The sequence below is a fragment of the Trachemys scripta genome, chromosome 2 (genome assembly GCF_013100865.1).
Source record: "Trachemys scripta elegans isolate TJP31775 chromosome 2, CAS_Tse_1.0, whole genome shotgun sequence".
Taxonomy (NCBI): Eukaryota; Metazoa; Chordata; order Testudines; family Emydidae; genus Trachemys; species Trachemys scripta.
Window position 1 is genome coordinate 141173843 of NC_048299.1, and position 24477 is coordinate 141198319.

Consider the following 24477-nt stretch of genomic DNA (forward strand, 5'->3'; position numbering starts at 1 on the left):
TGGCTTCTGTCTCAATGGTCTTAACCCTTTTCTCCCAATAAAGCGCCTTGTTTCTAAGCCTGGGGCTGTTCCCTGTGCACTGCCTGCGGGGTGGGGTTAGCGGCAGGCCAGCTACCCATCCACACGGGCTCTCCCTCCCCTGCACTGAGCAATGCCCCCTCTGTCAAGGAATTTGTGGGGTGGGGGTTGGAGCACAGGATGTGGGTCTGGCTCTGCTGGAAAGTTGCTGTATGCCTTGCCCTGTCTGAGTGCCTCAGTTTCCCCATTTCTTCTGCAGTACCAGCCTGTTGGGCTGGCTGCAGGAGTGGCTGGGGCAGTTCTCCAGCCTGCACCATGCTGCAATGACCTCTCTATGCTGCTGGGCCTACATGTGGGACAGGACTCCAGAGTCACAAGCGTGTTTAACTGACTTGCCTTGTGGCTGCAGCCTGGTCCCTATGTTCCCCTGCCTCCCTAAGGCCTGCCCCCCACCGCCAATCCAGCCCTGCTGCTTTTAACTGCCACCACCCCACCCTGGAGGTCCTACCCTCACCCCCAATGCTCCTGCTCATACCCAGCTCAGAATCCCTGCGCCTGAGTCCTACCCCCCAGAGTCTGTCCCTCCCCATCCACTTGGAGCGAGGTGACCTAGAGCCCGCCTGGATCCCAGCAACATCGGTCTCCTGAGTGGGCCCCTCCCCGTAGGTGCCTGGCCTGGGGTGAGGGCAGAGGAGGCCTGAGGGCTAGGTGCTGGGAGGGTGAGGCTCTGTTGAAGGTACTGCAGGGCACTGTTACCCCTTGGCCTGAGCATGAGTGAGCTCCCTCCCATGCAGCCTGCCCAGTAGGGAACAGGCAGCGACCCCCAGTGCCGGAGCCCCCTGGCCTGGGTGTTTTGCATCAGCGCAGGCTGGGTTAGGGCAGAACTGTACTGACAGCCCAGCGCTGGGAGCAACACAGAGAGCTGGAGCCAGGGCTGCTGGCTCAATCTCCAGCTGCCCCCACATCCATGGTGTTTTCAACCCTACCCCTGCTCCCCATAGTACTGCCCCCCCCATGGCATGCCTCCCCCCCCCAGCACCATGTGCCTCTACCAAAGTCCAGCCTTCAGGCCTGTGCCCATTGGTACTCTTGGGGCATCTTGCCCAGCTGTGAGGGGGGGCCTGGCAGTGCCGTGGGCTCAGTGAGGCTGGTGGGGAGGGGGGCAAAGGTTCCAGCCAGGCTGTGGGAGATGCAAACCTGCCTTCTTCCCACCTCCACCGTTAAAGGAACCCCACAGTGTGACTCCAGCCAGCCCCCAGCCCCCCAAAAGGGCTGGTTCCTGGGAGCCAGAGAGCTCACTTCCCTGGGGTGGGGCTGATCACTCACCCCTGTAGCCTCGACAGGTTTTTCTGTGGGGGGGAGTGCAGGATTGGGCCCCCCAGCACTGTCCCTGAATGGACCCTCCCCCCACACACCTGGGGGCAAGATCATCCTCCCGCTGACATGCTCAGCCCTGCTCACCTGGAGCGATTAGGGGCGGACGAGGCAGAGAAAGTCCCTCAAGGATTGTTGGATGAAGGCAGCGCCGAGAAAGCAGCTTAAAGGCTTTAGCTTGGGCTGGGGGTAGCTAAGTGGGGCAGGAGGCCACAGGCTGCCCGTGCAGTGCCAGGTCAGCGGCGCTGGGAGGCACAGACAGCACTAGCCTCGCCTTAAAGCAGTAGGGCCTGGAAGCCAGGACACCAGGGTTCTATTCCTGGCTCTGAGACAACTGCGGTCCCGTGGTCAGAGCAGGTGGGGGCCGGGAGGCAGGATGCCTGGGTTCTGTTCTGGCCTTACCACTGTGAGGGCAGCGACACACTCAGTACAGCTTCAGCCAAGGCTCAGCCCTGTGACTCCAACAGCCCTTAAAGCCATTCTCCCTGGGCAGCTCCATCTCTCTCCAGGCGCTGTGGGTCACTGTGACGCTGCCTTTACCTATTCCAGGAAGTGGCATGAATGTCTCTGCTAGTGGAAGCCTGGGGCAGGGACAGCAGGGGCCTGTGAGTGACAGGCACTGGCAGAGCTGGGGGGGCGGGGGTCAGAGGAGCTGGGCTTTCTCCTCACGTCCTCGATACATGAACTATTCAAGAGCTGGCTCAGCTTGGTTCAACCCCGTGTCCACCCCGCCCAGGGCTGGGCTATGCCAGAGCAGGGGGCAAGCTGTGGGTCCCTGCACTTTACGCAGACCATCCCTGCCTTGAGGCAAAGGTTGGCTCTAATGGGAAGGTGCAGTGGGGCATGGGTGGAGCCAGAGAGGACAGGACCCAGCTGAGCAGGGAGGCTTGGTTCATCAGCTGAATAAGGGAGCAGCCAGGCTGGGCTGGCAGAGTACAAACATCACCATCACTGTACAGGCCTGGCCCTCACCTACCCTCACTGTACACAGTGCTGCCCCCCCCCCGATCTTTGGTGGCCAGAGCACAGCTGGACAAGGCCCTCAGCAGAGGACTTCACAAGTGCTGGATCAATGATCCCCTGCTCCGCAGAGCTGGCTGAACTGCACTCCCTGGGCCCAGCCCGCCTAGCCTCAGCTGGTTATCGATTGAACAGGGGTGTGTAAACCATCTCCCAGGAGCACCCAAGGGCCCTGGGGTGAGCTGCCACCTCAGACTCCATGGGGCGGCGAGGCTGCTGCTCAGTGTAAAACCAGAACGACTCCTCTGGAAGTAACTCTGGCCTGACACCAGCATCGCTGGCCAGGGAGCTGAGGGTTCTAGGCCTCTCACCCATGCTTCCCCACCTGCAAAATAAGGCTGCAAAACAGGGGCCTGGTGCCCAGGGAGAAGTGGGGAACAGTTGCGACCAGCTCTGGGGATCACCTGTCCAGCACAGAGCCCACCTGCAGCTGCTGTAATACAGTGAGAGCCCCAGCCCCCTGCCCTGCAGAGCAAGTGCTGCTCTGGCCCCAGGAAGGGATGCACTGGCACCTTGCTGAAGCTTCCCCCCCGTAATGCAGGGACACTCCCACCTATACAAAGCATGGTACCTCCTAGCCAGCCTGTCCTGCCACCCAAAACACAGCCCAGGGATTGCCTCTCCTCCCCACCCCACCTTGGCTAGTTTCTGTCCTTGTGGCTGTACGGTTCCCTGGGACAGGCCACACAGGAGACTGGGGGTGAGATCTGCCCCACACACTGGCCTGCAGGAAAGGATTCCTGTCTGGTTAGAGCCCAGGGTGGGCAGCAGGACACCCAGGCTCTGCCCTGACTCAGAATGTCTGCAACTCAGCCATAACCCTGAGCTCCAGGGCACGTATGGAGGCGTGACACCAAGAGCCTATTAGCAGCCACCCTCTCCCACAACCAGACCCAGTCTCTCACCAGCTTTTAGAAAGCCTCTTAGCTAGGTCATCCCATTACCCCCCTGGCCACACATCACGCTGTGGCCCTGACAGCAGACAGACCCAGATCTGGCCAGCAAGCTTAGGGAGCTGGCCCCATCACCAGAGTAGCCAAGTGTCACATGCTCATTAATGGATTCATTCTCAAGCCTCCCTGCAGGGAAGGAAGGATCATCAGTCTTCCAGTTGGGAAACTGAGGCAGAGGGACACTTGCCTAGTCTCACAGGTCAGCGGCACGGCTGGGACTAGAACCCAGGCCAGTGCCCTAACTACAAGCACAGGCTGCTGGGTGTCTGTTAACATGAAAAATCCCCCTCCTCCCCAGCAATAGCTCATTCATAAGCACCCTTTGCTCTCATTGCTGTGGGACAGAAGACCTGTTCAGCTTGAAATGCACAAATAGCCAAAGGACTGCCCTTTATTTAGTCCCTCTTTTATCACCTTCTACTTCCTGTTTTCACCACTCCCTCCCTGGCAGCTGGCTTCATAAGAACGGCTGTACTGGGTCAGACCAAAGGTCCATCCAACCCAGTATCCTGTCTACCAACAGTGACCAATGCCAGGTGTCCCAGAGGGAGTGAACCTAACAGGTAATCATCAAGTGATCTCTCTCCTGCCACCCATCTCCCCTCTGACAAACAGAGTCTAGGGACACCATTCCTTACCCATCCTGGCTAATAGCCATTAATGGACTTAGCCTCCATGAATTTATCCAGTTCTCTTTTAAACCCTGTTATAGTCCTAGCCTTCACAACCTCCTCAGTCAAGGAGTTCCACAAGTTGACTGTGCGCTGTGTGAAGAACTTCCTTTTGTTTTAAACCTGCTGCCCATTAATTTCATTTGGTGGCCCCTAGTTCTTATATTATGGGAACAAGTAAATAACTTTTCCTTATTCACTTTCTCCACATCACTCATGATTTTATATACCTCTCTCATATCCCCCCTTAGTCTCTTTTCCAAGCTGAAAAGTCCTAGCCTCTAATCTCTCCTCATATGGGACCCGTTCCAAACCCCTTTCCTGAACTTTTTCTAATGCCAGTATATCTTTTTTGAGATGAGGGGACCACATCTATACGCAGTATTCAATATGTGGGCGTACCATGGATTTATATAAGAGCAATAAGATATTCTCCGTCTTATTTTCTATCCCTTTTTTAATGATTCCTAACATCCTATTTGTGTGGACGTCTTCAAAGAACTAGCCACGATGACTCCAAGATCTCTTTCCTGATTAGTTGTAGCTAAATTAGCCCCCATCATATTGTATGTATAGTTGGGGTTATTTTTTCCAATGTGCATTACTTTACATTTATCCACGTTAAATTTCATTTGTCATTTTGGGGCGCAATCACTTAGTTTTGTGAGATCTTTTTGAAGTTCTTCACAATCTGCTTTGGTCTTAACTATCTTGAGCAGTTTAGTATCATCTGCAAACTTTGCCACCTCACTGTTTACACCTTTCTCCAGATCATTTATTAGTAAGTTGCATAGGGTTGGTCCTAGGACTGATCCCTGGGGAACACCACTAGTTACCCCTCTCCATTCTGAAAATTTACCATTTATTCCTACCCTTTGGTTCCCTGTCTTTTAACCAGTTCTCAATCCATGAGAGGATCTTCCTTCTTATCCCATGACAACTTAATTCATGTAAGAGCCTTTGGTGACAGACCTTGTCAAAGGCTTTCTGGAAATCTAAGCACACTATGTCCACTGGATCCCTCTTGTCCACCTGTTTGTTGACCCCTTCAAAGAACTGTAATAGATTGGTAAGACACAATTTCCCTTTACAGAAACCATTTTGACCTTTGCCCAACAATTTATGTTCTTCTATGTATCTGATAATTTTAATCTTTACTAGTGTTTCAACTAATTTGCCTGGTCCTGATGTTACACTTACCAGTCTGTAATTGCCGGGATCACCTCAAGAGCCCTTTCTAAATATTGGCATTACATTAGCTATCTTCCAGGCAGTGGGTACAGAAGCTGATTTAAAGGACCGGTTACAAACCAGTTAATAGTTCTGAAATTTCACATGTGAGTTCTTTCAGAATTCTTGGGTGAATGCCATCTGGTCCCAATGACTTGTTACTGTTAAGTTTATCAATTAATTCCAAAACCTCCTCTAGTGACACTTCAATCTGTGACAATTCCTCAGATTTGTCACCTACAAAGGACGGCTCAAGTTTGGGAATTTCCCTAACATCCTCAGGCATGAAGACTGAAGCAAAGAATTCATTTAGTTTCTCTGCAATGACTTTATCATCTTTCAGTGCTTCTTTTGTATCTTGATCATCCAGGGGCCCCACAGCTTCCTGCTTCTGATGTACTTAAAAACATTTTATTATCTTTTGAATTTTTGGCTAGCTGTTCTTCAACTCCTTTTTGGCTTTTCTTATTACATTTTTACACTTAATTTGGCAGTGTTTATGCTCCTTTCTATTTACCTCACTAGGATTTGACTTCCACTTTTAAAAAGATGCCCTTTTATCTCTCACTGCTTCTTTTATATGGTTGTTAAGCCACGGTGGCTCTTTTTTAGTTCTTTTACTGTGTTTTTTAATTTGGGGTATACGTTTAAGTTGGGCCTCTATTATGCATCTTTGAAAAGGGTCCATGCAGCTTGCAAGGATTTCACTCTAGTCATGGCACCTTTTAATTTGTTTAGCTAACCTCCTCAGTTTTGCATAGTTCCCCTTTCTGAAATTAAATGCCAGTGTTGGGCTGTTGAGGTGTTCTTCCCACCGCAGGAATGTTAAGTGTTATTCAAATCAGCATATCCCCCAACCAGGCCTCAGCAGAGCTCAGCTCCAGAGCCTCTCTTCCAAAGTTTCCTTTTGAGTCTAACAGCTCTGACGCCAAGTTTTAAGGGGTGTGTGTGCACGAGATTGGATCAGTTTTAATACAACATCACATTTACTGCAAGCTACTTAGCTACCTCAACAAAAATCTTCACTTCCAGCATTTAACACCACACTAGCACTGAGGGGCTGCTTCACGTAACACACTGGCCCCACTTCAAATGGAGCTGCAGTTCTTGGCCAATGTGTCTGACTTGCTCAAAACACTGACCTGTGCAAGACCCTATTACAACACAGGCAAGCATTTCTTGCTTAAGGTGGCCTGTGTTTTGTTTCAAGGGGCCATTTCGTGTCACAGGATAGCACATCCATCAGCCGGGGTGAAATGAACTTCAGGCCCAGAAGGGAGAGCACCAACTTGAAATCGAAAGGCAATGCATCAAAAGTAATCCTGCTACCTCAGTGCACGGACAAGCATAACTCCTTCACTCTTCAAAGGATTCCAGTGTCCCTGCTGCTATAACCCATTAACTAGAGGGGGTTCCAGATAGAAGCTCACCAGGGAAGTGTGTCAAATGCTCCCGTAAGCTGGATAGTTACTGTGCTCTAAGGTGGCCCCTGGAGGTGTATAGTTAGCCAGAGCAATAGAAGAGGTTTGTGTGCCTTTTCCAAGGGCAGTCATCTTTGTAAGAGGACTCAGAACCTTTCAGTTATTCCATCTTTAACTTCACCAAGTCACTTATTTTAGCTATTTCAAATGGCTAATTACTGTTTGTTTAGAATTAAGATAGTATCCCTTGTTAGATGTTATGCATTACTGCAAACTGTTCTCCAGGCAGTGGGAGCAGTGCCGAGCCCATCTCAGACCTGTGCCCCATGACAAAAGGCAAGCACAACCTTCCCACTTATAAAGAGTAGCTTATACTGCTGTTCTGCAGGACTAATTCAAACTCTGAAATATCCATGTCCCCCACCCACAGTGTCACCAGTCCACTTCAGGGGGTCAATAAAGACAGACTAGCCTAAACTCAGAGAGTTAAAGGTACACACTCAGTTACAACCCTGCTAGCATGAACAGATGCCTGCCTTCTAGCACACTAGTTTTCAAACTTTTGTACTGGTGACCCCCTTTTACATAGCAAGCCTCTGAGTGAGAGACCCCCCCCCCATAAATTAAAAACACTTTATAAATTTAACACCATTATAAACCCAACCCCCAGTCTGAGAACCCCTGCTCTAGCAGGAAGCCACAGATCAGTAGTGATTCACCTTCTCAGGGGAAGCTCATGGCAGCTGATGGGTTAACAGACATAGCTACCCTCTACAAGTAGACATGCAGCTCTGGGCAAGAGCTTGTACAACTCCCCTTCAGACTGCCAGACAGATCAGGGATGTTGTGTGTTTAAGCAGACCACAAGGCATATGCTAGAGTTGGGCTAAATTAGAGTTAAATGATTTTTCTTGAACCCAAAGCCCCCTAGCAGTGACAGTCCCCATTAAGTACTACAGCAGGCAATGCAAGGCATTCAGTTATTGGCAGTGGGTATTTAGTGACAGCTGGGAGTTCAGCTCCTGACCAAAGTGCATAGTGTAGCTGCACTTCCAGATCACCTATGCTGGCATAAATCAGTGCTGCAAGAGGGGGCCCTAGCCACACTGGCACAGATAACAGACCCAGTAGGAGGGGGCAGTCCCCTAACAGAACACACCAGAGGCTGAATTTCATTGTAGGCTTGATCACAGCCATCCTGCCCCCATGGCTCCTCTTACCCCCCTCAGTTAGAATTCAGAAGAAGTGGTGACTTCAAAGTTCTATCCCCAGCCTTAAACTAAAGCACTAGTCTTTCCACAGCAGGGCAAACAAATGACTGGCCTCAAGGAAGCTATCCTGATCTGTCCCCCAGCCCCAGATTGTGTTCCCCTTCCTACAGCTGTAACCCTAGCATGAGCTTGGCTATTCCCACCTAAATGTGATGCATTGTTCCAGATAAAGTTTGAGCAGAGACTGGTAAGGTAGAACCTAGCACTTTATTCAGATCTTCAGTTAATTGGTGGGATTTGAAGAACCAGACATACGTAATAAACCTCCACAAAAATAGATCATGAAAGGCACTTTCCACTCAAGGCAGAGGCCATGGGATAAGCATGTAAACAAGCTGGCTTCTCTGTACAACACCAGCCAAATCAGCCTCTCCCAGGGCCAGTTGCCCTAGCTTTGCCCTCCCCCTTATGTTTACACCAGCCAGACCCCCTGTAGGTGTGACCCAAGGTTTTTCTGTAGGACACCTTGGCCTATCAGGGAATGCTGGAAACATGGCAAGGAATCGGTGTCCAAAACAAAAAAAAAAAAAAGTGTTAAAAAAGCTGCCATCTGAGCCAAGGGCTTCTCTGTACTCACACCCTGCCCCAGAGAACAATAAATAAGCAATTAGAAAAATGTTCAAGTATGAAGGGTTATTTTTGCCACCTCTCCTCCCCTCCAAATGCACCTGTGGCTCTGAAGGAAGCTGGCTTCTCTGTAGCTACACCAGCCATTCAGAGCACGAATTGGACCTGGCTTTGAAAATAAAACAAAGTTTAAAAACCCAGGAGGAGTTTTGTGCAGTGTGGAATTCTCCAGCTTTCTTATAAAGAAAAAAATTACTCTGGTACCAAAGTGTGCAGCCTACAGACCTCGGGTACTGCCTGGGGACTTCTCTGTAGTACATCCCCAGGCTGCCAAGTGCCCGCTGGTTAAACAGGAGATGGTGAGGTTTGGCTAGTGCTGAAACCATGCATAGGATTGATTATCTTTTTAAAAACCTTATTACGTACGTCCTCCAAGAAAGACAGCTGAAAGTGGAGAGGTTAAAATCTGGTGCCACTCTGGATGGAATTAAGAGCATAAAGCACCACAAGTGGGTAGAGTAAGAACTGCCTTTGAATAAAAACCGCATCAGGCTGGAGCTCCAAGTGAAACTTGTGTTGCATGCAAGGCTAGTCTGCTAGGGGGAAGCACTCCCAGACAAAAGCTACATAGTCAGACTGACCAGGTTACGGGGACTAGAAGGCTTTACATTCTTAGACACCACAAAATCATGCTGCTCAACAGGGCTGGGGCTGGACAGATGCTATAATGAACCACAGATTCCACATGCATGTTACAAGGACTATTTCTCAGTCAGCATTTGAGGGGGAAATTCACTGCAGTTCTTAGACTTTCATGGTTGGGTTCTTGGTCATACAACAGATCCAATCTTAAAGCATCATTTACTAGACAGACTGATGTCTACTCATCTCTAGGCAGTTACACAGATAGCTTGTGCTCGCTGTTCCACTAATAGAGTGAGCGCAACGCCAGAAATAGGAAGATAGCATAATCTAATTCGTGGTCCCCATAGAATTAATAGCCATGGCAATGGACAAAGTTTGCTGAGTAAGAGCTGAACAGGAGGACAGGATAAAGTTAGGGAAGAGGGGCTCTTTCCCCCAGAGCCTGAAAGCTTCTCTGTAGCCTACGCCAACAGGTCTGGGGAGAAAAGCCTAACACTTTCAATATTTTAGCTTTTTGGGCAGTTCCCATGGGAAGCTGTCCCTACCAAAGTGGCCATAGGCTGCAGTCCTCTGATAAATGGGCTTCTTCAGATCCAGATCCCTGGAATATACAAGTCCTTAACTTAATACAGAGCATTCAATCACAAGCAAAGCAAAACAAGAGACAGTTTTCAGAGGCTCTGGTTTAGGTGAAGTTTTTTGATTCAGCAGGGGGAAGTCATGGAGGCAGACACTCTGTTGGTGGAGCAGGCTTGGAACTGCATGTGTCTTGTGGGAGGCCAAGACACCTTCCACCTTGCTATAAAACCCAGACTCAATACAACTGGATTCATTCACTGACTCAAGAGGCTCCTCTCGCTTCCTTTTAAGACTCAGTTGTCGTTTCTCAGGCTGGTTTGTTCTTTAGACAGCGTCCTAGACACTTAGCTAGTTGCTGGGCAGTCCGAACTCATCCTGAGAAACAACAAGTGTCCAATCTCACATGATGTCATAGGATACTTACCCCTTACAGGGCTACAGCACATCAGGGCCTGGTGATCCATTTGGTGGAACCACTTATCTCTTCTGTTTAAGCAGCTCTTGTCCTAGCCCAATGGCTGCTTCTGACTTTAAATCTGATGCTTCCAGCACAGGTTGCAAAACAGGCATGAATGCAAACAGCAGCTCAACATTGCACCCAAAGGGTTTGGCTAAGATGGTTAGGCAACCAAGTCCTGCTATAGAATCCTAGATTTTAAGTCCAGGAGCATTTAACACCCAGTCCAAAGGCAACCTCGGCCTTCAAGCACCATTAGTGCTCTCAGATACTTAATCCAAAAGGCCACCTGTTTGGTTACAGAGATGGGGTTAGCTACTAAAGGCAGTCCAGCATGGAGAAGTGTACTTCTACCGTCAGCGTGACATAGTAAGGAATCAATTCCAGCAGCATTTGTACTATCAGTCATTCCCTACTCATTAGCAGCTTCAGATTTGCCTACAAGCAAGTAGGGAGCCATTTCCCCCCCCCCCCCCCCCCCCCCCCTCCCCTCCTTCCCTGACAATAACCCCAGGGCGGAGGTCAAAGTTCTTCTTCACAATCTCTAGCAGCTCCCGCTCACTCTTTGGAGAAGTGCCATAGTGGAAAATGGAGATGGACAGTGGGTGGGACACTCCAATGGCATATGAGACCTGAGGGCAAAGGAAAGTTTAAACACCTCAGGGGACTTGCAGGGGCAGATGACCATGTGGCCCCCCCCATCTAACACTTCCTCATCTCACATTCTGAAGGGGTACTTTGTTCCCAGTAATGTAGGGGCTCATCTATCCGCTCAAATACTTGCAACAACTGCACCTCCACTCCGTACCTCATTCCACACCCGTTACAGTAGTTACAAGAATGATCAGCTCTCTGTTCAGCTGCTCTGAAGGTACTGACACTGTTCATGTTACTCTCTGCACCGGCCAAGCCACCCTTCTCATCTTACCTTCTATTCCTGGGTCGTTCTTTGCTCTGTTCTCTCTAGAGTCTATCCTGGAAGGGACACCCAAGCAGTGCAGCACACTGCAAGTTGGTCACTGCCAGCGATGCAGATAATGATACTATTGTGCTTTAGGTTATTACTCCCTGGTTTGGAGCCCGTCTATACAATCAAGAATAGCATTTGCCACTCCCACGGCAAGCTCCAGTTATTCACCACTCTGGTCAGCTGCTTTCCAAATGCCATCCTACCAGTTTGTACTGATGGAAATAGGCTTCCCAATACAGCTAGCCTCACCCCTTTCTTCCCTTGGCACAGCAGCCCCAATGTGGCTTTAAAGGGAGAGACCCTGCCAGCCACCAATAGCAGCTGCTAAATCCAGCTCATTTACAAATATCCCTCTCCAAACTTCAGGCCAGCAGGCTCGCCGTACCTGGACAAGCACTCTCCTGCACAGGCCAGCCTTGACGAGGGACTTGGCTACCCAACGAGCAGCATAAGCAGCAGAACGGTCCACCTTGGTGTAGTCTTTCCCCGAGAAAGCACCTCCTCCATGAGCACCCCAGCCACCATAAGTGTCGACAATGATCTTCCGGCCAGTCAAGCCAGCATCTCCCTGGAATTAACACCCCCATTAAACCGGACTCCATTTAGAAACGCTTGTCAGTTTAGAGCACAGTAACTGCCCTCAATAGCCACTGCTTACACTAACTTAAAGCCTAATCCTTGCACCCACTGAGGACAATTGCAAGAGCCCCCTGAAATCACTGGGCACAGGGCTTTCAAATTAAGCCCTCCCCCCCAGTTCACAAGGATCTGGTTTCACTTTTAGTGAAACGGTACAAATGGCAGCCTAATTATATCAGCTCCACTTGCTCCAACACACTTGTTTGCTGACAAGTATTTACTCCACTAAACTCTGTAGAGCCATTAGTTCTGGGAGAGAAAACTGGCTTTCAAGTCTGCACTGGAGGTCCACATTAGCCTGGCTATGATACACCTATTGCCAGAGGGGGAGTTTTGGAAGATTGGTCACCTTCAATGCCTGCATGTGGATTAGACACACCCAAGTGAAACATTCCTTGGAGGATCGAATCATAGAAGATCAGGGTTGGAAGGGACCTCAAGAGGTCATCTACTCCAACCCCTGCTCAAAGCAGGACCAACCCCCAGACAGATTTTTGCCCCAGATCCCTAAATGCCCCCCTCAAGGATTGAACTCACAACTGTGGGCTTAGCAGGCCAATGCTCAAACCACTAAGCTATCCCTCAGGCCAAGCCTATAACAGGGTTAAAGTAATTAGATAAATTCATGGAGGATAGATTCATCAATGGCTATTAGCCAGGATGGGCAGCGATGGGGTCCCTAGTCTGTTAGCCAGAAGCTAGGAATGGATCACTTGATGATTACCTGTTCTGTTCATCCCCTGTGGGGAACCTGGCATTGGCCACTGTCAGTAGACAGGATACTGGGCTAGATGGACCTTTGATCTGACCCAATATGGCCATTCTTATGTTCAGTGAACTCAAATTGTCAAGATTTATGCACTCCTCTCCTCTGGTGTATTACTACAACATTCCACCTTTGTTATTAGAATTTTAAAATAATATTTGAATCCATCTCAGTCTTACCTGAGGACCACCAATGACAAAGCGGCCGCTTGGCTGCAGGTGGTAGATTGTATCATCATCCAGGTATTTTGCAGGCACAACAGCTTTGATCACTTTCTCCTTTAGGGCATCCCTCATCTCATCCAAGCAGACATCTTCATCATGTTGAACAGATATGACAATCGTGTGGACTCTAATAGGGATGACAGCACCACGGTCTTGCATGTACTGCACGGTCACCTGAAATGATTCCCCAGACCAGGAGAAGAAAACCAAGTCAGGTACAGCCACATCTACAGCAGATCCTAACGGGGTACAGCAGTGCTCTCCACCCTCCAGACTGCTAAGTAGGACAGAGAATACAAACTAGTGTCATTTCATTATTGGCCCGCCACTCCCCAAAGGCGGAAATTCATTCTGCTCTTGACTTGCTATAGCCAGACTCTTGTACATGCCCATTACTGCAGTGTATGACAGGGCTCCACTTACCTGAGTTTTAGAGTCAGGTCGCAGCCAGGGCAAGGTGCCATTGCGACGCAAGTCTGCCAGCTTGGCATTCAGCTTGTGTGCTAAAACAATGGTCAGGGGCATGCACTCCTCAGTTTCATCTGTAGCATAACCGAACATCAAGCCCTATGGGAGAGAAGAGGGGTCTGAAACTTCAACAGAACCACTTATTGACAAAGTGCTAAATATGGTCCTATAAACTAGAAAATGTTTCCAGAAGTTGGGAACAGCTGTTACTAGAATACTAACCTGGTCCCCAGCACCAATATCCTCTTCATTCCTGTCTAGATGGACTCCCTGGGCAATATCAGGAGACTGCTGCTCCAAGGCTACCAGTACATTGCAAGTCTTGTAATCAAATCCTAAAAACACACAGCAGAATTTCAGGTTCACAGAATAACTGCACGTTCCAGCTAATCCTAGAAAGTTTATCATATTTGTTCCTTAGAACACCTAGCAAATTGGTTACAGATACTTTGAGTATAAGGCTGTTGGCTTCTAAAAGCTAGAAACAAAAGCTTTCCAAACCCAGAGAAACAAGTGGCTGGAGGCACTTACCTTTGGAAGAATCATCATAACCAACATGTTTGATTGTATCACGCACAACTTTCTGGTAGTCAACAGCCGCTCTGGATGTGATCTCGCCGGCCAGGAGGATCATCCCAGTCTTCGCAACAGTTTCTAGAAGAGGATAAAAGGATCTCCCATCAACTTCAGTGTCACTCAGAGAAACAAAACAGCTCTCATATGATAGCAAAAGTGCATCTAACGGGCAATTTCTCCCCTTTTCTAGGCTACATATCCTCACCACAAGCAACTTTGGCATCTGGATCCTGCTTAAGGTGGGCATCAAGGACAGCATCACTGATTTGGTCACAGATTTTATCTGAAAAGAAATCAAACAGCCAATCAATCACTCAATGCACGGTGCACCTCCCTGAATCCCTCTCTCTTTCCGCTCAGTATGTTGAGCTTCAGCCAATTCTGGGAGTCTCCACGCAAATTTGTCAACAGAAAGCAACAACTGCAGTGTTACACAACCCCAGGCAGAAATGCTGTTATCTTGCACTGTAATTTCCTGTCCCTCAGATGCAGCACTTGTCCCATACTATACAGGAGGGATTTTTTTGGGGGGGGAAGAGAAGGGGGGTGTGTTAGTGTGGAATCCCAAGCATTTTCTAATGGAACTTTTAGGATCAAGTTACTATTATGTCAGGGTTTAAATTTAGCCACTTACTCTCCGTGATGTAGCTATAAGACAGGATTTTGACATTGTGCAACTTACCCCTGCAGCCCTGAAGAGGACAATGCACTGCATTGCCAAGTGATTCACTTAAGCACCCAAACCACAGCAGCATCTGAGCTGCAAGTGGTTCTGCCCTCAAGCACAAATAGAAGACAACAGCTTCAATTTGGTTTGTACAGGTGTTTAATTTTAGAAAACTGTTCTGACAAAATGGCCACTTGCAGCAAGACCACTCTAGTATGCATTCAAGATTTGCACACGTACAGCAAGAGACCGCATGTGCCCAACGTAGCCCCACTGATGGAATTTTAACTTGCAATACTGTAGGCCGCAGTCATGTTGCCATTAGCCATGGCTGCCAAAAAGCAACCAAGTTGTGAGCAGCAAGCAGCCAGCCTGTGACTGCAGAACTGGTTTCAGCTGGTCAGCCAGCCTGCGCATAGCTAGTCGCTCTAGCATGACTGCTAGAGACAATTATTCTAGAGCAATCTGAAACCCCTAAAGCACTAAGGGCTTTGCAAGAATTGTTCAAATTCTGTTATGAATAAGCTACTCACTACTCAGGGCTAGATGTCGTCCTTGACAATGACCTTTCAGATCAGATTTGGAGCAGACTGACATAATTCTGTGTGCTGCACAGGAATGAAATGGAATAAAGGAAAGCCTGACACTGAGCTAGCCCTCCCATCATCTTTAATCCATTCATTCCTCAGATCTTTCACCAGTCACCCTGAATAGCAGTGCTGGAAATGATGTGACAAAATAAGCATAATTTTCTAGACCACCCAGGGAGGGAAAAAATTCCCCTGGATGTCATTTACAAAAGAACACTTAATCTTTTACACCTTGAGGAAAGATTTTACTAACAGCCCCCAGATAATAAAACAGACTAAAGGGAGGACTTAATGACATCAGAAAATTTCTGGTTAGGATAACTATGCCAGCAACAATCATTTGAGCCCTGCTGTCCCTAGTCTTGTAGTGAAGACAGACTGATATTAGTGGAAGTAGTTTGTTGAAACCAGTTCACCTGTTTGGCCAGACCATAAATGGCCAATGGTTTGGAAAAGGCAGTGACCTACACACAGCAAATGCCACTGAGCAGTCTATTAAGTTGGTTGTGCAATGTGAAAGTGATTTATAATGGGAATGGGAATCTAATAGAACAGAGCCCCAAAATGGAGACTGCAGTCAGAAAAAACACAATGTTGTTATACTGAAACAATGCCAGGCCTGAGATAGTATGTTAATCCTTCCTTGTCATGGAAATGAAGGAATCTATCAAAGAACCCATTGACCTCATATGTTTGTCCAAAGCAGTTCCACACAGAACCGGACACTATTTTAGACACTTTCTGCAGTAGGGGTGAGGAAAAGGTAGTGAGCTGTAGACCTGTCAGTGTTCAAGTCTGAAACACAAGGTTATTAAAGAGTAGCATATATACCATCTGGATTTATGTTTTTATTTAAACCTCAGTTACTGTGTTCAGCATCCTTTGAATTCTTTTCTTCCCAGAAATACAGCATTGGAGTGTGGAAACGCTGTCTGAGTACCCCAGCCATCACAGCACTTCACAAAAGCTTTACACAGATAAACAAAAACGAGTCAAAGGGAGGTGAAGTGACTTGCTCAAGGTCACTGAGCAAGTCAGTGATGGAGCTCGGAACAGAATCCACACCGACAACTGCCCTAATCACTAATCTGCTCTCTCCCTACTGGCACTGTGAGGCTATGGCGATGACGACCATAGAGGTCCCTAGATGGCTTGGTCTCTCCAGCCCAAGAGAGAGAAACGGGACATAGGCACCAGCTTTAAGTGCTCACGCCCTTGTAAGTGACTTGGTGCAAAGGGGAGGTGGGTTTCCAGAACAGGTGCGGCAGACAAGCAACTGCACCAAAAGGGCTGCAAGCGTCTTGAATGGTCCCAAAGAACCAGGAGGCAGCTGTGTGTTGTGGGTGTCGCTTTACTGGAGGGGAAGTGCTTAGTCATGTGCGCGGGGCTGACTCACCGCCCCCCTCCCAGCGCACACCGCGTGGAGGTCCCGGCATCACCCCGGGGCGCCATTCCGCCAGCCCCCACATGGCGCAGCAGACGCGAGCCCCCCAGGTGACCCCACCTCCCCGCTCCGGCGGGAGCCAGCCCAGGGCCCGGACAGGGTCCCCCCGGCTCCTTTGCAGAGAGGCTGATCGGTCCCCGGCGCTGCCCAGAGCCACAATGACGGAGACGGACAATGGACGGCAAGGGGCCGCCTCCCCAGGGGAGGGGGGGGGGAGACTCACCCCCCCCCCCACCCGAGCCTCCCGCCCCGGTCCCCGCGCGAGGACCACGTGCCGCCCGGCCGAGCCTGCAATGCGGCGCGCGCTCTCGCGGATAATGGCGGAGGCAGCGGGAGCGCGCGCTCGGCCGAGTTTCATCATCGCCCTCCCCTCCGGCGCGCGCATCCCCCCGCCCCCCACAGAGACCGGACTGCTCCGCCGCGTGCACGCGCTTCCTCCTGAGGAGCCCGCGCGGCCGGGCCGGTTTCCCGCCCCGGAGAACGAGGCCGCGCCGCGCCCCGCCCTCCCCAGACTCCGCGGCCCTTACCTGGGTGCCCCTCCCCCACGGACTCGGAGGTGAAGAGGAAGCTGCCCTCGTCGATGAAGGCCTCGTGAAAACCGTTGAGCTGCCCGTTCATGGCGACACCGGAAGGAAGCGGCGAAAGAAGAACAAAGGCCCGCAAGACACCAGCCTCGGCAGAATGAGAGCAGCGCCTCCAAGGCACCGGTATTTATACCCTCCACGGCCCCGCCCCCGGCAGGCCCCGCCCCGCCGCAACGCGCCAATCTCGGGGCGGATGGGGAGAGCGAGCTCGGACTCAACCACACTCCGGGAAGGGGGACACGTTATGTAATAAATCGCCCCTTCCCCGACACACCGACCAGCTCGCTCGCAGACGGCGGAAGGGCATTCCTCATAACTCACCATAGCGCAAGACAATAATTCATGTCCTTAACTCGGCCCCGGGAGGGCGGCACAGGGAAGTGCTCTGTCTCCCCCCCGTGTCTGCCACTTGGACTGATCCCAGACAATAGGTACTCGCTCGAGGCGACTGTCGCCGCAGGGAGGCGCAGGAGGGAAGTGGTTCTGCGCAGGCGCAATGACAGCCTTCCCCCACGCCTGGCCGAGCTGCGACCCTCCCGCTCGCTTGCCGGGAACTTGGAACGGGAAATGTGGCTGCTGCGCGTGCGCAGTGTGCCTCGCGCGCTAAGGAACCAGGAGGCCCGACCCGCTCTGGCGCCCATCTTAGTTTACTCCTTGTCCAGTCCCCAGACCATTGTGACCCCTGCACACACACCCCTCTTCTCTGGCTTCTCCCGCCGAGCGACCCCGCCATATGCCTCATAGCCCTGTACCCACGTGCCATGTACCCTGCTGGGCACCTCCCCGCCGTATACCCCCATAGCGCTGTACCCATGTGCCACGTACCCTGTCGGACACCTCCCCGCTGTTTATTCCCATGGCCCTGTACCCACATGCCCTGTAGCCTGCTAGGCGCAGAGCTAAGGTAGCATCTGCACTCGGTGACCAACCCACTGCCACCCAGCCCCTGCCTGGGACATGACGCCGCTTGCCCTGTCATCTCTCTCCCCACACCCAGGCACCCTCCACTGCGAAGGGGCAGTTGCTGGATAACCCCCTGGGCCTGGCCGCTGGGATCCAGAGGGGTCTGTAGGTGCCTGGGGTGGAGTAAGGCCCCGATCCCCAGGATCTAGGCTTTCATGGTGGAAGCACAGCTTGGGCATGGCAGCGAGGCCGTGGGGGGCAGCGCCCAGCCGAAAGCCACCTGTTGGGGTGAACTTGGGTCAGTAGGCCTCCCTCCTCTTAGGGCAGGATTAATGACTCAGACGCAGGGGCAAGGCAAGTTTCCCCCCTTGGAGGGGATAGGAGAAGGAGATGGCCTGAAGCGGGAGGGAGACTGTCCACAGCCTGAGCAGCTGCAGAAGATCTGGGCCCTGTTTATAACCTTATCACACCGCTGCAGCCCGGATGAGCCCTGTGGCCTGTGTCTCTGAATTCAACACAGCAGTCACCTGGGTTGCACTGGTAGAACTCAGTGGATTGCATTTGGCCTGAAGACCATATTTTGGTTTCATCATCTGACATATGGGGCGAGCCAAGGGATTCCGGGTGAAATGCACATTAAAGGGCTGTGATCTGCATTGCTCTAGCTCTTGTCCCCTGCTGACTTCACTCCTGTGCTTACTCACACACAAAATCCCATTGACTGGTCCTTTTTATAAATCTCTGGACCAGCCGAACAAATAACGTGTCTGGGCAAAGATTAGGCCAGTTTCTCACAAATTCATGAGGCTTCCACCCATAATGATGACAAGAGGGACACACAGATACAGTCATTTCCACTGCCACACTCGTACACACAGAAACAATTGGAGTTATGATGTCAATATTTACATCTCAGGCAGTATTTTTTTTCTTTTTTTTTGAAAGTCAGATGTTGTCCTGATGGCAAAAATATTCAAAATCCAGCCAGAGATGAGGTTTAGGGCCAGGACAGCCAAGTGGCTCCTCTTGCTGTCCTATCCTTTCAGTATTTTACCTGCATCCCTAACTTCCAGGGACACTGTCAATTAGGCTGTGATGGGTTTTTCAAAAGCACATATTCATAGAAATATTTTAATGTCATTTTTTAAACATAAAAATGAAATGAATTTTTAAGGCAGGGTTTACCACACACAGCCTGGCCGGGCTCCGGACTTAGAAAGCCTCGTGCGGGCTGGAAGGGGTGAGCACTTTCAGTTTGTTTGTTTGATATGTAGCTCAGAGCCTTCTGCTTCCTTGTTCAGCGTTAGCGACAGCTGTGCCAGGTGAGTGCTCTGGTCCTTGCCCAGCAGCCCAGCAGGCACATGGAGCAGTGGACATATTGCCACCTTCAGGGACGAGCCGGGGGGATTTTCCATAATAGTAATAAATGGTGACGTTTGTGCTGGTAAAAGGGCTCTGCTCTCTTTATCTCCACATCAGGCCAGCTCTGCCAGCAGCTGCTGACCTTCCCAGCTGCAGTGCTGCCAATATCCCTCAGCCCTGACCTGGAGGAACCACAGAGGGATTCAGCATCCTGGCTGAGACTGCCAGGTGGAGTCCTGCTATGATGGTAGTGTTTGGGATGTGGGCATCTGTCTGCTAAGAACTGGGCTGAGACCCACCAACTCCAGAGTCACCAGAGACCTGCCAGCCATTCCCACCCTGGGCTGGACTGGAACCGGTGACCTAGAGGCAAATGTCTCTAAAAGCTCATAGCTGATCTCCGGAGCTTCCTGGTAGCTCAGCAGTTCTGCAGGGCGACACCTCACCGGTCTCTCTTTAGGAGGAATGGGCATCGCTCATTGCTGAGCAGAAATTCCATCCTGTTGGTCTTAGCCCGGGGGGATGATTCCCGCCATGGTTATAACCTGTTTTGGAAGGATGGAGTAGAGGGAGGGGAAGAGCCACAAGAGTGATTAAAGAATAAGCCTTATATCGATAGACTCAAGGAGTTCCATCTATTTAGCTTAACACAGAGAAGGTTCAGGGGTGACTTGTATCTACAGGGGGAGCAAATATTTAATACTGGGCTCTTCTGCCTCGCAGGGGAAGGTCTCACACAATCCAATGTCTGGAAGTTGAAGCTAGACAAATACAGACTGGAAATAAGGTGTACATTTTTATCAGTGACAAACAATTTACCCAGGGTCGTGGTGGATTCTCCATCATGGACAATTTTTAAATCAACGCTGGATGTTTTCTAACAGATCTGCTCTAGGAATTATTGTGAGGGCAGTTCTCTGGCCTGGGTGATACAGGAGTTCAGACGAGGTGATCAGAAAGGTCCTTCTGGCCTTAGAATCCGATCTTCCATCTCCAATCCCTGCCATTATCCCGTTCTGGATTGTCTTCTAGAAACTTCTTTGGGCCAGATCCTGCTCTTGCTGAAATTTAAAGGGACTTTTGTCACTGATGCCAGATGGAGTAGAGCCACACCCAGGACCCATGTTTGTTTAAGTGTGTGAAGTATGCAATGATTTTTCCACTGGGAGAAGTGAGAGCTGGCTGAATAGATGTCATGATTATCAACCCCCTATTGATATCACAGATAGAGAGGTCAGATAGATTTCAGCAGTAGTCTATAGCTAGCTAGATCCCCTGCATGTGATGGCTAGATTCCTCTGTTAATAGATCGATCAATCAATAATTCCCCCATATGAGATAGATAGAGCCCCTGTGCGCGATGGACAGACCTCTGTTAATAAATAGATCTGTGACGCTGCCCAGTAGAGGATGGGCTGCAAAGAGAATAAGGCATCTGCTACTAAGATTATAAGCAATGCCTCTGTTAGTTCAAACGGTGAAGGACAGACCAGAGCTCCACTCCCTGCGCCCTGAGTGAGTGGGATCTCTCCAGCCATTCTGTCTGTTGGCTGCAGAGGCTGGCTTTGCTGGGAGGACACACCCTGGGGAGAGAGGGAGCTTATATCTCTTCCACCACCTAACCTTTCCCAGAGCCCTCCTGTGAGTGACTCAGCATTCTGGGTGCTCAGAGCCGGTCTGGACAGCTCTGTGATGAGAGACAGGTGCAGCCTGCAGGATGCAGAGATAGAAAGCAGCCGGCATCGCTCCTGAATGCTAATGGGATTATTTAAAATGGCATTTGCCAATAGGAAAGCAAAACACGTCTAATTGTTCGGAGGCTGAGTGACTGCCGACGTTTCAAAATCACATGAGGGTATAATCTTGATATTGTAATGGCTGGCGTGTCCCCTTCTGGAGAGACTCAAACCTGCTTGGCTGTGTGCCACCCTCTTATCCTGCCAGCAGCTTCTGGCCAGGTTCTGGTGGCAGGGCCGGGGCTGTGCTTTTGGAGCAGGGGCGAGTTCTGTCCCTGCTGTTGCTGTGATAGTCTGGGCAGCAAGCCTGTGACGCCCATCAGCGGGCGAGGGCCAGGAGGCACAGGGCAGGTGGGGGGTCACAGTAACAGTGGGCATAGACGCTCCCTTGAGGTTGATGGGATTGGGCGGGGGAATCTCCAAACCAGGAGCTGAGCGTGCACACTGCAGAGATGGCACCAGAGATTATTAGAAGCACCTCACACCCTCGCACACCCCTGCTGGGCAGCAGGGCTGTTATCCCCATTGTACGGCCAGGGACCAAGGCACAACGGTCACACAGGAAGCCTGTTGCAGAGCCAAGGACTGACCCTAGGTCTCCCAGCTGCTAGGCTACCACTGTAACCACCGGGCCATCCTTCCTCTCCCCAGCTGGAACAAGGCTGGCACTGTCAAGATTTCCCAGGTAACGGGCTCCCAATTCTCCGTGTAGGGTTGCCAGTTTTGGTTGGATGTATTCCTGGAGATTTAATTACATGATCTTTAATTAAGCATTCATCTTTAATTCCGGGAAACTCCAGGACAATCCTGGAGGGTTGGCAACTGTATCTCCATATCACCAATGCCTAGTAAATTCACTCAACGGGGCTGGTTGGGGTTGAAGGGAGGAAGGGGTAAAGCGATGGGTAATTGCCACCATCTATTCCTTAGTGACACTCATGGGCCACGTCAGGGACGGGCATCATCCGCTGAAGCTGGGCCAGCCCCGATGCTGGGAAGGGTTAATCCTGGATGGCCTCAGGCCCAGCTCCCTTTTGTGGACATCTTGGCCGTGTTACACTGTCCTGCATGATGCAAGAAAGCCAAAGTCTTACCAGTGCTGGAGCCGACCCAACACAGACAAGCAGGTCGCAGAGTCCTGCACCCACGCCCAGGAGCGAGCTATTCTGCCAGCACACAGGTGCCTGCCAGGCCCTGCCCCTGCTCTCGGGGCCTCTGGAAAGCAGCAAGCCCTGCTCTCGCTGGAGGTCAGCATGGCCAGGCGTAGGCAGTCTGGGTGGCTCCTCCGCCAAGCTGATGTAAGAGTCCGTGGCTCTTTCCATGGGATGGGAGGGGCTGGGCCAGAGCCTCTTCACCATGGAGTCTGGGAACTTCTCAGGGCTTTGCAGGTTGAGGGTGGGAGGGACCCTGCGATCCTACGGGGCAGCCCCTTCCTAGCCCCTTTGATGGTCTGTGCAGCACTGCCTCCTAGTGAGGACCCTTCCCCAATGCCCTCTCCTCCTCCAGCCCCTGCCAGGCTCACACAGGAGCATGGAGCCCTATTCCCGATGGGTTGAGGCAGCACCTAGGTTTGGGTTAACTGCCCATCTGTGCTTCGGATGCCCAGCCCCCTCCCCCTGTGCGCCTGCCGCTCTTGCCTTCCTCCCCGTGGCTCAGGCAGCTGGCAGGGAGCACAGAGAGTGACCCAGCGGCCTCTGGCACAGCTGGGGACAGGGGGAGCCAGCACTGTCCCAGAAAGGAGGGCATCAGTCAGTGTTAATCCCAGCCAGCAATTCCTGGATGGCTCTGTGCAGAGCGTAAAGAGCAAACCCTTTTCAGGACTAGGAGCTGAGCTAACAAGCTCTGACAAGACCCAGAAGCTTCCGTTTGCTCTTCATTAACATGGCTTAGGCTCACACAGGGGCTTGGCCCAGTGGCCTGATCACAGCCCCAGGAGCCAGCAATAAACCAGGGATGCAGATCCTTAAGGGACACGGTGGATTCACTGTCACTTGGAGATGGGGTGTCTCTTTCTAAAAGAGCTGCTTGAGTGCAGGCAGAAGCAACAGGCTGGGTGAGGGGCACTGGGCTGGGTTACGCAGGTGGTCGGATGGGATGAGCCAAATAGGCCCGTCTGGCCTTACCATTTAGGAATCAGGAACTAACAAGTTCTAATCCCAGCTCTGATAGTGTCTCTTGTGAGAGTCACAATGTGCCCTATCCAGGCCTCAGTTTCCCCACTTTTAAAACTGGTTGAAGGCTGTTACAAGGATCAAGGAGTGAGTGTATCTCCCACACTTTGAATTGTGGCACACAACGGGTGAACCCTCGGAGGCGTTATTTCTGGATCTTTGTATCCAAAGTAGTGTGCAGAACTTGGATGTAATATTTGCATACAGGTATGATTTAGTAGTAAAACTTTGAAGAGTTATTGGTACCTAGGAAGTGTTATTTCGTGCTTTGAAGCATACTGAGGATTCTTTGCATGCTGGGTAGTAATGCTCACCCAAGTATCATTATTCACTTCACTCACTCAATATTTGCTTTATTTCAGCCTCTTGGAAAGGGCTTACGCTTCGCTGCATGGACTGAACCATCCACCAGCTTCCTTGTAGTTTCGGCGCTTTCCAAGCCAGGTGCCTTTGCTAAGCACGTGATACCCTCCCACCAAGGGGCCGATCCACATCTCTGAGCCACGCAAGGAGTCTTCCACCAAAACCATGAAGACCAGATGTGGCATTCCTGATGTTAAGCCATTTCCGGCCTTGAGACCATCCCCAGGAAGGGGCACTGACCCGCTTTCTGGGTCAGCTTCGCAGCACAGAAATGATGAGTCTGTCACCCAGTCACCTTCCTCCTGCCCCTCAGCTTCCTTCTGCCCCTCAGTGTGAACTGCACTGAGGAGACACGAACAGCGGACATCCCCCCCCCCTCCTCCTCACAAACCCCGATTCACCCAGACCTGGAGCTGAAGATCTTGCCCCAGGCGCTGGAACCAAGAAGTACCGCCAGCTCCGGCGCCTGGTAAACACCTGGCACAGCGGGTGGGCATGGCTTCGAACTGGAGCTGCCACCGCAAAGCATCCAGGCAAAGGCTTCACCTTGGCGATCAGGGCCAAGAGGGTTATGCTGGGGAAGAGGTGAATGGGGTGGGGAACAGGGAGGAGGAGTCCGTCTGGTGCAGGGGGACTGGGAGGAAGACTGGGGATGGGAATGCTCATTCAGAGCTCTGAGGTCTTGGTGGATTCTGGCCCCATTGAGTTTTAATCACCCTAATGGCAAATGCAGCATCCTAACGTGCCTGGAATTGGGCTGGCATCACAGGCCTGATCCATAGCCCACTGATGTCAATGGTGGTGGCGT

At 51.0% G+C, this 24477-nt stretch overlaps 1 protein-coding gene across 1 annotated transcript; it reads right to left on the reverse strand.

Annotated features, from left to right (window-relative positions):
- Nucleotides 1-8146: 8146 nt before the first annotated feature.
- Nucleotides 8147-17245, reverse strand: MAT2A (methionine adenosyltransferase 2A). Its single transcript, XM_034761631.1, has 9 exons — nucleotides 17078-17245; nucleotides 14055-14132; nucleotides 13805-13927; nucleotides 13496-13608; nucleotides 13229-13372; nucleotides 12761-12979; nucleotides 11562-11744; nucleotides 10705-10838; nucleotides 8147-9771 (listed from the first exon to the last, which is right to left on the reverse strand). Exons 1-9 carry the CDS (start codon nucleotides 17166-17168, stop codon nucleotides 9669-9671), a joined length of 1188 nt encoding a protein of 395 aa, XP_034617522.1. The 5' UTR covers nucleotides 17169-17245; the 3' UTR covers nucleotides 8147-9668.
- Nucleotides 17246-24477: the final 7232 nt, after the last annotated feature.

Bases quoted from the DNA above. Each gene is read 5' to 3' on its own strand.
- MAT2A (XM_034761631.1), bottom strand. From the start codon at position 17,168: ATGAACGGGCAGCTCAACGGTTTTCACGAGGCCTTCATCGACGAGGGC. The intron at 14,133-17,077 runs GTAAGGGCCGCG...ATTTCTTTTCAG, and splicing joins CGTGGGGGAGGGGCACCCAG to ATAAAATCTGTGACCAAATC. The intron at 12,980-13,228 runs GTAAGTGGAGCC...GAATCATTTCAG, and splicing joins GACCTGACTCTAAAACTCAG to GTGACCGTGCAGTACATGCA.